The sequence below is a fragment of the Hippoglossus stenolepis genome, chromosome 17 (genome assembly GCF_022539355.2).
Source record: "Hippoglossus stenolepis isolate QCI-W04-F060 chromosome 17, HSTE1.2, whole genome shotgun sequence".
In the NCBI taxonomy this organism is placed as follows: Eukaryota; Metazoa; Chordata; class Actinopteri; order Pleuronectiformes; family Pleuronectidae; genus Hippoglossus; species Hippoglossus stenolepis.
This window is the reverse complement of record NC_061499.1, coordinates 21,566,112-21,580,333: the sequence shown is the minus strand read 5'-3', so window position 1 is coordinate 21,580,333 and position 14,222 is coordinate 21,566,112. Positions and strand designations below refer to the sequence as shown.

General features: G+C 38.4%; 1 protein-coding gene across 1 annotated transcript; it reads left to right on the top strand.

Moving 5' to 3' along the window:
- The first annotated feature begins 1,890 nt into the window (after window positions 1-1,890).
- Window positions 1,891-13,897, top strand: LOC118124806 (asparagine synthetase [glutamine-hydrolyzing]). Its single transcript, XM_035182957.2, has 12 exons — window positions 1,891-2,036; window positions 4,163-4,418; window positions 5,111-5,348; window positions 5,434-5,619; window positions 5,709-5,810; window positions 7,591-7,718; window positions 7,812-7,938; window positions 9,193-9,299; window positions 10,395-10,495; window positions 10,890-10,971; window positions 11,105-11,260; window positions 12,481-13,897. Exons 2-12 carry the CDS (start codon window positions 4,170-4,172, stop codon window positions 12,688-12,690), a joined length of 1,686 nt encoding a protein of 561 aa, XP_035038848.1. The 5' UTR covers window positions 1,891-2,036; window positions 4,163-4,169; the 3' UTR covers window positions 12,691-13,897.
- The last annotated feature ends 325 nt before the right edge of the window (window positions 13,898-14,222 follow it).

Here is a 14,222-nt window from a genome sequence, read left to right as displayed (position 1 = left end):
AATAAGGATTTGTGCACATAAAAATAATTATCAACTTAAATTGACCTCTTTTGGGATCATAATAAAGATATGTTCTCAAACTGAACTCATGAACTTAATTATAAACACTTCTTCACAAAAAATAAATCATTAACTTAATTTTAAATAAAAGATTAGCTCAAAATAAAAAAATGTAATATTTATCATCTTAAAATATCTTCTTTAAGGATCGAAAAGAATACTGATCTTAAATTTACAAAGCTTTAGCTAAAACAGGATAGTTTTAGCAGTGTTACTTTCCCAGTTATGCTTACATGTCATTGTAGATATAAAATCACAGCTCTAATTAACCTGACAGGACGGCGATGCCTATAGGATGAGGGGAGATGGCGAAGTTTATTTAGGGACCCTGTAGTCGCTCTCTCTCTCTCTTCACATGGTGCTGTTTATTATTTTAAATCATTTGTACGAATTGAATAAATTGTCTATTTCTGGAATCATCAGCCTCCCGTCCCGTTTATTCTGGATATATGTGGTGAACCCGATTTGGCATTCAACTGTCACCCTAAACTTTTGACCACTACAATTACATTGTTGCATTGAACTGAGTGAGTGCTTTTGCATTTACATTTTAATGAGAAACTTGTGCTTGTGCTTCACTGAGGATCTTTGTCAGTCTTGGTGGCAGGGAAGCAACTGCTGTGATCAAGCTCTTCTCCAGGCACAGTCTGTTTCTTTGCTTTGTTTTGATCACAGTCGTTGCAGAGAAGGAGGCCTCACATAAATATGTGGAGGCAAAGGGTAGTAGCTGCTCCAAAGCTTTCTGTCCCAGGTGAGGGTGCTCCTGCTTCACACACACCCAAAACTGTGTGAGTGTGGATGTGGCAAACTTCATCTGGAGGCCACGGTCAGATGACACTTCCAGGAGTTTTTCCTGATAAGTGACAGGTAGCTTGTTTCCGTTTGCTTCGGGGAGGCTTTTCGCATTGTGTCTTGAGATGACCTGAATTCAGAAAGTTTCCTCTTAAAAAACTCAGGTGGCTTACCAACATGACTTTCATGTTTTGTCTGGAGATGCCGCTGAAGATGTGCTGGCTTCATGCCACTGTTGGCTAATCTCTCCCCACAGAAAAAACACAAAGTGTAAATAACCCAATCTATGTTATTGTTAATATTGTTGAAGTGTCTTTCTGTTATTTTATTGTGAAATGTTTTGCTCGCTTTAATTTCATTTCCGTTTTTGTATTACATGCTTTTATTTTGAAAGTGTTCCGGTAGAGACGCGGACTTGCTGTTATGAATTTGCATCTTCACAACGGAAAGGTTTGATGTTTTAGCGACCCTCCGAAGAGGCACAAGCTCTCACGGTGTTGTTTAGGGAAGTTTCAAATAAACCTGAAAACATCAGTTAAAGTCTCATCAGTTAAAGTCTCTCCCAAATAAATATTTTCACTACCACATATTCAGATATATTGGTTTTCATCTGCAAAAAAATGTTTTAGGGGTTTAGTTAAACTTGATTTATTAACGATTTATTAAGTATTTTATGGCTCCATGCAATGTTAATTCCTGTATTTTTGTCTACTGATCATTTATAAGATGTTCCTGTGCCACACTTCAGACTCTTAACAGCGACACAGAACAAATGACATAATAACATGTTTCCATAATGTAGATGGGCGTTTGGGCTACCCACACTAGGTTTCCCTAAAGATCGAGGAGAGCAAGGTAAAGATGTTGTTTTTTCACTTTAGTAAACTTGGATAAAACAGTATATATCTCATTGAATGAATGAATCACAAACAGCTGTAGTTGCTCTCAGACAGCGTGGCAACCAAGGCAGCTGCCTCCACACAGCGTGGCACCTGCCTTTACAAATCAGTGGCAGTTTCTGTCGCCACCGGAAGTGCTTCTATCTGCCACGATTTTCTTTTTTCTGGCACTTCCGATTCGGTGCGAGTTGTGGTAGGTTGCTCTCGCTCCCGCGGACAGAGCAGTCACATCAGGGTTATCACAGTCCGGCACGACAAGGGACATCACTGACAACCAAGAACAAGGTAAGTGACTCAGCAGGACCTGAAGCAGAACCCCGCTTCAAAATCTGCTTTAGTCCACTTTAGACCTCAGTGATAAATAGCACACGCGCGCGTGGAGCGGAGCTAGTGCAATCCTGTGTGTGTGTTTCATCAGCATCACACTGCCAACCTCTCCACATGTCGGCAGCCTGACCCCAACACCTGGTGGTGTACAGCAATACGGGCGGATTAACAATAGTTCAACAATACAGCTTTTTATCAGAGGTCGATCATCTTTAAAGTTTCTGAACATATCGAAGCACACTTTTAATCGGTGCTATTTCCACATGGACACCGGCTTGAGTTGCCCCTAGATTCAAGAGAAAGGCGTGGTGTGTGTGTGGGGGGGTGTCTTAATTTCCCTACTGAACAAATTACTCACAAGTTCAAATTAAACAGAACCGGATTCAGATTCTATATATATGATTTCGCGTGGCTCCCATTCACAATATGTAGCCTGAAATGTCATATTGCGTCAGTTATTTAGTTCTAGCAGTATCATGTGCCAGGTGCCGTTTCAAGCTTTTCTTTCAGCTTGAAAAGCCAAAGTAATGCAGTGTGATCAGGAGCCTCTCACTGGGAGTCTCATGTAACTGTGATTTAACTCAGACTCAGAAGCTTGGCACAACTTTACTTGTTTCTGGGAAATGAATGCTCCGCCCTTTTGTGGTCAATCGGGGCAGGGTGACTTTCCCATAGAACAAGCGTAACAAGCTCACCATTGAAATATCCAGTTGACCTGATATTAATGCTTACAGTAGCTCCGAGATTTAATGTCTTTTCATGTTCAATTAGAAAACCAAAATCGGAAATTTAAAAAAACAAGTCATTATTTCGTTATTCATTTTTGAATCTTATACCAAAAAACGAATAACGGTTTGTTTTTCGTAGTTTGGATTTTTTTGCTCAGATCGAAAATAGGAAATGAAAAACGGGTCACGGGCCGAACTTGATTTTGATATTTAATTTGTATGATTTCTGTGAACCGGAAGTCAGATTACTCGGATCAATGAGTCATAAACGAAACGTTGTTAAAACACAATCGCCGCCTCTCTCCCACCGCAGTACAGTGGCTACAGGCTACAAGCCACTCTCCATCAATATGAGCCTCCGAGCTGGACACAGTCTCCACGTACAGCCGGCTGTGAGACGAGTGCGTAGGGACCGTCTACAAAGTGCAGCACCGAAAAGAGATGTTTCAAAAATATTCAATAACTTCACTCTAATACTGTGTGTATGTAACGAAATAATGACTTGTTTTTAAATTTTCCGATTTTGGTTTTCTAATTGAATATGAAAAGAACGAATGATACAGGGACTAAGTTTCCCTGGAATGACTGAATATTCGTATTTTGTTTCATTTTCTTACATGACCAAGAGTAATTTCAAATGTCACAAAGTGTCACATGTTTTTTCAGTCACACTAAGTGTCAAAATAGGAAATTCAACCACCAGTGGTATAATAATATTGATATCAATAATAATAATAATAATAATAATAATAAATATTATTTAATTATTATTTTGTACACGTGCCGTGCACAGACTAGCGCCACCAAACTTTTTTATGCCTGCGTGGACGCACACATGCAGGTGATGAGTTCCAGTGAGGAAGCTGTGAACACTGCAATCAAACACAACACTGCAGATCATTTTTAATGATAAATCATAAAGGTGTCATTCATTCAATATATGTTAAAAATTAAGTTCAGCAGCCCAGTTTGCTTTAGTAGATGATCACACTGTGTACACCTGGAGACTTTAGCTTGGTTGTCCTCTGTGTAGTGTTTTTTTTTTTTTTTTACACCTGAAGGCCACAACACAAACAAAACTTAGTTCCCCCTGGGGACCTGAGTGTGATCAAGCCATCCTTTTTATGAATTACTTTTAATCAGAGAATAGTTTTTTTAAAACCCAGACCTACGTCCAACCAGCAATTAAGAAATCAAGAAATTTTGATGGAGGCGAATGAAGTAAATGTGATTGGCAGATTGAAATGGGACAAACTAAAGTTCTAGATCCAGGCCCGAGTTATCATTTCATGTCATCGAGTATCATTAAACCTCGTATGAATCAACACTGTATCTGCCTGTCTCTCTTTTTTGCAGCTGTGAAATGTGTGGAATCTGGGCCTTGTTTGGCAGTGATGAGTGCCTGTCAGTTCAGTGCACTAGTGCCATGAAGATTGCTCACAGGGGCCCTGATGCCTTCCGCTTTGAGAATGTCAATGGCTTCACCAACTGCTGCTTTGGCTTCCACCGGCTGGCCATTGTGGACCAGCTGTATGGCATGCAACCTTTACGAATCAAGAAGTTTCCTTTCTTGTGGCTCTGCTACAACGGAGAAATTTACAACCATCACACGGTAAGGATACGCAAGCTGCATCCTCAGAGACATTACTTGATGGAAGTTTCAGATACTCTGCCCTTGATAAAATAAGACATCCTCAATTCCTACGTTATACTGTGACACTGTTGAAAGAGTTATACTAATAATCATTGTAATAAAAGAAATTCATATGACCATGGTGTACAGAGAGACAGATTTCTTCCATTGTCTCTGTCTTTGTAAACCCCCATTTAACGTAAAACAAATGAATTGGGTTTGAATTCACGTTTTAAAGGAGAAACCCTGTGGGTGTGGCATTAGCCTTCATAAAAAGTTCATCCCCCTCAGGCAAATCTCTGAGAACAATCAAAACCCTACTGACAATTGCATGTTTGTTTCAAGCAAGCAGCCAGTTAAAACGCATGCAGACTGGTATGAAAGTTTGAGTTCAGGAAGCAGTTAGTTGGTTATTGTCATAAAAAAAAAAATGTAAATGGTTATTTCATATTTTATTTGAAATATAGAATTTTGACACTCAACTTGCTTTTGTTGACAATATTAGACGAGAGGTTCACATGCTTTTTCCAACCAAGACTGTGAATGTTTAAATGATTTATTCAGTGTGAAAAAGAACAGTCTTATCCAGTGTTACGTTAGAGAGAGAGATGAATGTTTGCATAAAGAACATGAGAACTTAAATTAAACCCTTGTCTGCTACGTTCTTTCAGCTGAGGAAGCAGTTCGAGTTTGATCATCAGACTAATGTGGACGGTGAGATTTTGCTCCACCTGTATGACCGCTTTGGCATCCAGAAGATGGCTTCTCTGCTGGATGGCGTGTTTGCTTTCGTTCTGCTGGACACTGCCAACAGGAAAGTCTTTTTGGGACGGGATACGTATGGTGTGCGTCCTCTGTTCAAACTCCTCACAGATGATGGATTCCTTGCAGTCTGCTCAGAGGCTAAAGGTAGTGATTTGTTACCCCTGTTTTATTGGGGTCTTTTATACTGTGTGAAAAAGCATTGCTTAACTTGTTGTTATTCTGATCACAGGTCTTACAGACATTACCCATGCAATGGCCACCCCTGCCAACATTGTCCCTTTTCTTCCTGGGCACTTTGAGGCCTTTGATTTAAAGCAGAATGGCAAAGTTCACTCTATTCAAATGGAAAGGTTTCACTGCTGCACACAAGAGCCTGCACATGCCATGTATGACTCCTTGGAGAGACTACCTACAAGTATGTGATAGTTCATTCTTAACTACTGTTAATTTTAATCATTTGAGAAGCATTTTGTATGGCATATTTTAAAACTGATGTCTCCACAGGCTTTGACGAGGAAGCAGTGAAAAGCAACATCAGAACCCTGTTTGAGAGTGCTGTAAGGAAACGTCTAATGGCTCAAAGGAGAATTGGTTGTCTTCTGTCAGGTAATACAAAATTCTGCCATCCCAAGTCTGTACGGAAACTGCTCTAGTGGCTATTTGTCCCATGAAATTAATATATTATAATTTAACTTAAGCCCTCATTAAAAAACTTCTGTAAATCTCATATATAGAAAGTGAATCAAACTAAACCGGGGTGTACTCCTGGAGTCAGACCTGGGAGGGAAGCTCACAGGTGGGCGTCTGGTCGACCCATGTGGCCAGGTCCAGCCCTGTCCAAAAAAACAACATGGATCCGCCACCATGTGGATCCACCACCCATGGGGAAGAGCATAGGGGAATGTTGCTGTGTACGCTTGGTAGTAGACAGAGGTGGGAGCCTGGATGTGCTGACCCCTGGCTTCACAGGCTCTAGGGACATGGAATGTCACCCCTCTGGTTGCTTGATCTGGGCTGGGAGGTAGAGTACAGCTAGATATAGTTGACCTCAGTTCAATGAACAGCATGGGTTTTGTAACCAAAATCCTGCAGAGGGACAGTACTCTGTCCTTTTCCGGAGTTGCGCATGGTGATAATGATATATATAATAATAATAATAATTATAACTATTATAATTTCAACTAGAGAGATGACTATGACTATAAGAACAGAGCCTAATGTAGAGTTCACAAATAGTTCACACATGAAATATGAAAATGCCCATTTGTGAAATTGTTCAAACTCAGAATTGAGTAGTGTAGTTCTGCTCACACCTCTGATAGGCTTACTTCACTATTAAAATTTTGAATAATTGCATGTGCACTTGTATGTATAGTGGAAATGTTTGAGAATTAACATAGTAGTACATTAAACGTCAATTAACTGCATATGACTGTGTGTAGTACAGCACTATCTAACCAGGTACTTTAACTGTGCTGCTAGCTATTTATCTAGTAAAATAAAACAACTACTAGCAATGATACCTGTTTAACACAACACTACAACAAACAATACAATAATTTTAAACAAAAAACAAGCTTTAATAAGAAGAATAATACTAATAAGAATACTAATAGGCTTCCCACTGTCATATATGATTAGTCTACAAGCGCTCCCAAATCAATCTGACTCCAATTCACAATGTCTCCATTCGATTGGCTTTCCAATTTGATTTGATTCAATATCAATTCAGGTTAGGATATTTTATTGTACAATACCATTTTTTTTCTTGGATATGAAAGAATTTGTCACAGAAGTTAAGGTGGAAACTGTGAAAGGAAAGCTCTAACTTGGTGCTTTATTGGAAATATTAAAGGGATAGTTCACCCAAACATGAAAATTCCCTAATTATGTGCTCATCACTATGCCGATGGAGGGGTGATGACCACTTCTTCAAACGTAAAAAAAAGAAAATGCCTCCATATTGCTCCTGTGGTGTCATCCAAGTGTCTGTAAGCAGGACATTCAAATTTGACTCAAAGCGGCAGAATTTACACCATGTTTTTGTCCGTTGTTATCCTCAGCACGGAGCCGTGTTAACGTTTACACACGCACAAAGTTAACATAAATTGAAATATATATATAAGAGGTCACCCAACATTGACTTCACAAGCAACTCTTCTGATTGTAGCATTTCCATTTCATTGTTAAAGAGACTTACAGCAAAGTTACTTATAAGATGGAAGAATCTGATGGACTGATGTGTTTTTTTTATTGTGTAACACTGTTCAGTATTTTGTTGACATTGACATCACCTGAATTTAGATATTTCTTGGAAAGTGTTAATGATAAAACATTTTGGAATGGCTGTTTCGGTCGATGATCCTCCTTATTGTCTGTTCTTCAGGTGGTCTGGACTCCAGTTTAGTCGCTGCTACACTGGTGAAACTGGCCAAAGAGGAGAAGCTGCAGTATCCCATCCAGACTTTTTCAATTGGCTCAGAGGACAGTCCAGATGTCATAGCTGCTCGCAAGGTACATAGAACAGTGTCTGATAAGGAGTGTGTGTGTGGTTGGTTCTCTTGGAAAGAAGAAACTGGAAATTAGATTGTGTTTTGTGCTTATCAGGTTGCAGCTCATATTGGCAGTGAACACCATGAGGTAAACTTCACTGCGGAAGAAGGCATCCAAGCAGTCGAGGAAGTGATCTACCACTTGGAGACATATGACATCACTACAATACGTGCCTCTGTTGGTTAGTGCAAAATGAAATATCACTATGATATAATATGACTTTTGTGGCACTGAAAAACCACAAAAACATGATGTAGTGTAAATGGCTTGCCAAACTGCTATTCGGCCAACTGAAATGATCAACTTGACCATGATGCTGTGTTTTTTGACAATGACAATTTGGAGACTAATATATTTTATGTCCAGCAGTTGTGATTTTTATATAATAGTTCGATGAAATTAGAATAAAAAAAATATAATTAAAATTAAAATTAAATTAAACAGAAAACTGAACACTATAAACTTTATACAAATTATGATATGCAGGTCTGTTAAATAACATTGTACATAGGGGGTTTATGTAGGATATATACCTAGGTTTACTTGCATAACAAATGGTGTTATCTCTTATATATTTTATTTGAGAGCTTGAATATAAGTATTAAGGTATATAAGGTTTTTTATTTAACTAGGATGTTACATTGGTAGTTCAATTTTGACTGCCAATTTGCAGTTACACTACATTGCATAGAAAACCCCTTTATTTAGACTGTACTTGAATCCACCTTCCTGTAGTCCCTCACATTTCGGCTGCTCACAGTGTCTGTTATGCTGAATCGCTGCATTCCTTTTCCTCCTGATTTCACTATTTGAATACCACTGGCTTCCAGTGGAATTACTTTCAAGCCAAAATGTCAGTGGGGGCAACATAAATGTCAGTGGGGGCAACATAAATGTCACTAACTGTGCCATGAAATGATCATATCTGATGATACAAAGTTAGAAACTTCCAATGAAAATAACCACAAGCAATGGTAAAGTAACATTACTTAATATCTTTACATTGTGTTACTTCAGTGTCAAAGTGGTGCCTTTAAGTGTCTCCTCAGGTTTCTAGTTTTCTTCCAAGTGATTTTGCTGCTGAGCGTCTCTCCTGACAGAACTACGCAATAATTGTTTCTCTCTGCAGCATTTTTGTGAAGTGGGTTCAAATGTGTTTTGTTTTGTTCTCTTCTTCAGATAGTGTTTGATGTTAGATTTTAACGTTGTATCTCTCCATTTCATTATTTGCTGTTGGAGTTTGGAACAGAAAGGACTTAATGTGAGCAACAGCTGTAATGTGTAGCCCTTTCAAAACAATCAAAGAATGTAGACACCTTTCAGAGAATCCTGTATGTACCTCAGTAATTTCTCATATCACCTAGCTTTCTATTAAGGTCATCAAGTGTGCCGTCTCATTTTAATGAAATTTCTACTTCTGTGTGTTCCACTTCAGGGATGTACTTGGTTGCAAAATACATCAAGCAGAAGTCAGACAGTGTGGTGATCTTCTCTGGAGAGGGTTCTGATGAGCTGACTCAGGGATACATTTACTTTCACAAGGCAAGTCGTCAGTAACTGAATCAGTCAAACTCAGGTTTTGTTGCAATGCTTTGTATGCCTCTGCGCCAGCGAAAGCCAGTGCCCAGAGGCATTATGTGTGTTTGGGTAGTCCATCCGTCCATGCTCATGAGAATGTCCCAAGATACCTCAAGAACACTTTGATGGAATTCCTTAAAATTTGGTACAAAGATTCACTTGAGCCGTTTTCAGACATGAAGTGCGGGTGAAGTCCGAAGAATTGGGCCTTTGGCACAGTACAAGGCAACAAAAATATTTATAGATCTTTCCATGCCCTGTGATATGAGTGATAATTTACCTCCTTGTTGATACACTTTATGTTTAATTAAGGCAAGGGACAAACAAAATCCCCAAATCCATGAACAGAAAAAACACTGGAAACTAGGAGCTGAGTTGAAAAGGCTAAACTGAAAAAAACATAGAAAACACTAGGGAAACAAAAGACACTGGAAAACATGGATAAGACACAAGAAAGCAAAAGACTGTGAGGAACCATGATGTGGGGAAAGGCAGTGATGTGAGATATGAGGTGACGACGACTAACTGACAAAGACAAAGGGAAGCACAGAGACTTATATACACAGGGAAGGCAGGGGGAATTGGACACAGGTGAAACACATGAGGAACAGGTGCAGTCGAACACAGGGGCAGGAAACAGGACAAAGACAGGAAGTCATGTTGGAAACACACGAGGAGCAAATCTTCAAAATAAAACAGGTAACTGAAAACAAATCCAATCACAAGGAAAACACGGGTACCAAAATAACAAAATACTCTTTATCTCAAATTAAAGTCTTGAGTCCAGAGTCGTTACAGATGGCTTCAAAAACATTTTTCTTTTTTGCATTGAATGTAGAAGGTGGAGAAGCAGGCACATGTATATCTCTGACTGCTCATTTCGGTCTAGTGATTTGATGAAAGTGACACAGATACAGCTATCGAGTTTTTTGTAAGGGTGATTTGGCTGTTAATTCTGAGACGCCAACAGGTAAGTTTCCATCATATGAATGTGAAGGGTTGCAGTATCTTAAACTTTCATAAAGTGTAACTACTGACAGATCTATGTTCCTCCTCCAGGCTCCAACATCCAAAGCAGCAGCAGAGGACAGTGTTCGTCTGTTGAAGGAACTCTACCTGTTTGATGGTCTCCGTGCTGATCGCACCACTGCTGCACATGGGTAACTCTCATTTTAATTCATCACCACTACCATCATCACCTCAAAGAATTACTACTTAGAAAAATTACACAGTCATGCGTTGTTCATTCTCTGCTTGAAAATGTTTTCTCTCTTGTAGGGAGAGAAATCAAAAAGTCAATTAGGGAATTTCCCACCTGTATATTGATTCCAGCACCCAGAAATATTTAGGTTACTAAGTCATTTTTCTTTCTCATTGTGGTTTGGCAACATTTCCAATGTTTTTCTCTGACTACGGAGTCAAATTTGACCAATAACTCCATGGGTGTAGGGCACATATCCTGTACCCATGTGCCCAGCAGTCAACAGCCCACCTCTTTATTTGAAGAGATCATATAATGAGTTAATGACTTTGTAAATGTGTTTTGTCCCAAAGTCTGGAGCTCAGAGTGCCCTTCCTGGACCACAGATTCACAGCATACTACCTCTCCCTGCCTGAGGAGATGAAGATTCCTCGGGTCAGTTGATCTTTGCAGCAATGTGTTGACTGACAAATCACTGTTTTCCTCACTGCAGATGTCTGATGTCCAAAACAGGCACTGAAATGAATAATTATTTGTTATAATTGTGCTGTTTGTCCTGTGTAAGCAGCATGGAGTGGAAAAGTACCTTCTGAGGGAGTCCTTCAAAGGCCTCAACTTGATCCCTGAGGAGATCCTGTGGAGGCGTAAAGAAGCCTTCAGTGATGGTATGATGTCAATGAAGAAGTCCTGGTACACCTACCTGCAGGAACACCTACAATCCATGGTATGTGTTAATGTAGGGCCAAGATGGATGATACAGCAGCTCATACTGGTGTTTAATTTCATTCCTTTCATGTAGAGAGAAGAAGAAATATTCAAGTGTAAATCAGTAGTTCTGTATGTAGGAAAAATATGAATGGCCTCCATGATAACAAGTAGTTTACTGTTAAGAATGTATTGCCTTTGTATTTATTGTACATATAGCAGCTTCACCTGTGGATTTTTACAGAGTAGAGAAAACATAACATTTTGATAGCACCACATGCAGTCAACAGCTGCCTCCAATGTCCACATCCACTCATGGATAAACTTACTCCATGACTTATTCAGGAAATTGCAGTAATGCACTGCAAAGCAAATGCATTGATATGGATACTAAACATGATTATTATATTATATATTATTATTATTATTATTATGACAACAGAATTGTCACAAAAGAAATGATAACATTAATTATTGAATAATTGTACAACAAAAATAGGCATAAATCAATTTGTTCACAAATCAATGTATTGATCTATAAATAAATAGACAAAATTCCAAAGTGATGTATTATTTTATATTTTATTGGGCAATTAACAGAGGAATTGAAAAAACAATTGCACAACATTTAAAAATACATTAATGAATTTTATAACTATTAAATATTTTTAGCTATTTGTTAATTGAGTTTTTAAAGGGAAATAACTGGATTCACAAACTGAATTAAGTATACAGATTTTACCCAGGTATTTAAAAGGGAAAATTCCTCCTACTTTTGCAATTAATTGTCGCTGCTGCTTTTTCCTGTTAGCTATATGCAACAGGCACTTTGTAAACAAAATATCTTAAAAAACATTCCCCTTAAAAACCTGTCAATTTTGACGCCGTCTCAGCCATCCACCATCTTACCTCAGTGAGAGTGAGTGCTGCATGTGCGTATTTATGTGTGCATGTGAGCATCCTATAGTTAATCCTAACTAAACTAAATTGAACAACTCATACACAGGGAGTGTGACTTCATTCTCTGGTCAGGAGACCAACTCCACTATATGTTTACATAGAAATCAGATCTTTGCTGCTACATTTATGTTTAAAATGGGGTTTAGAACCTTTTAAGGTACACATAGTAGCTGTTGTTTGTGATCAAAGGGTTTTTATCGGGAGACAGATTTTGTCAAAGCTTCATAGAATGGCATTTTATTTTACTCATGGTGTCTAATCTGATCTGTCTTCTCTCAGGTGAACGATGATCAGATGGAGAAGGCTCACAAGACGTTCCCTCACTTGCCTCCATGCAACAAAGAGGCCTACTACTTCAGACAGGTGTTTGAAAAGTCCTATCCAGGTCGGGCTGAGTGGCTCTCCCATTACTGGATGCCTCGCTGGATCAATGCCACTGACCCCTCAGCCCGGACCCTGTCTATCTATAAACCAGATAAAGACCAGTGATGGACGGAAACGGTTTAGTACCTTAGTCTTTCTGTCAGCTTTAGGATGACCTTTTTTATATTCTACATGTGCTATTTGTAGCTTTGTTTAATTTAACTTACAAGAACATTTTACTTACCAGGATTTAATTTGGGTAATTTTGCTCATTTTCAGATGTAGCTGTATTTTTGTCATACTCATTTATTTCTTTGGGGACGTGTCATAGCTCAGTAGCCATTTGAAAGTCACAAGGCTGATGTATGTGCTTCAGCTGCACCCTGTTCTTTTTAGATATCATTTTTTAAAAATCTTTCTTCAACCTGCTACAGGCTCTTTTAAACTTAACTCATTTCTGCTTTCAAAACAGTAACACCTTGAACATCTGCAATGTAGTGAAAACAGCAAGTTGGCAGCCTTTGCCATTGGCCTGTTCAGCATTTGCACTGCTGTACACTGAAGTTAAAACTCTATGTAGTAAGGTACGAGAAGAAAGATAGAAGATCTCAGGAAATAGCACAAAAAGAAGCCTTGGGTTGCAGTGAGAGAAGAGAATACTGAGCTGTTAGATTAAAATGAAATACAATCAGTTTGATGATCACAAAATCAGTAGATGTCACCTAAAACATGTCTAGTGTCAATAACATTAATTGAAATATTAAACTGAATATATATATATATATATCTTTAAGCAAGATAACAAAGTGATAATATAAAAAGTAAAATAAACAGACGGGTCAGATAAAAAAAAAAGAATTGCTTTCTGGTAGAAGTCGCTTTCAGAAGGATCTTAAAAGATGACACAGACTCAGACAGCCTTATTTCCTCTCCAGCTTTGGAATAACTTCCTGATTTTTGATCAGGATCTGGTCTGAGGTGGTGAAGTATGAAAAAAAGTTATAATTTTTGCATTTACTCAAATCAGATTGATGTTTCACAAATCTGTTATAAACTAGTCTAGATTTGACAAGTCTGGGAATAGTGCTTTTTAAACAGGAACTGGGCCAATGAGGTGTAGATGGTTTTAGATGGTTTGTATTTTCACAAATAAAATAAAGGTTTCCCACATTTGAAGGTGAATTTAAGACAATTGTGATGCTTTATCTGGAATGTTGAACTTGATTTCACAACAGTAAATGCCTGAACTGTTTGCTCAGCACTGTAATTCAATTCCCCCATAAGCTTCCCCTTAACTGTCAAATTGACACAATAAAATAACTGATTAACAGTATATGTGTAGTCAATGATGTTCTTAACTTAAATCCATTAGTCATTGCCAGAATTCTGTGTTTTTACAACCGCTCAAGTTTCAGACATTTAGTGTTTTAAATGAATAGATGTTGGACTTTTATTGTGTAAATTCTCTAAATCAATAAGTTCAAATGACAGATTGGTAATGCTGGTTGCAGCTTTCTTTCAAACGTCACGTGCGTCTTGTTTTGGTCATGCTTTATTGATACTGAATGTATCACGTGTCACAGACAGACAGACAGAGTTTTCTGGAGTTATTAGCCAGATTAAATACTTTCAACAATCTATGTTTTATCTCCCCTCTC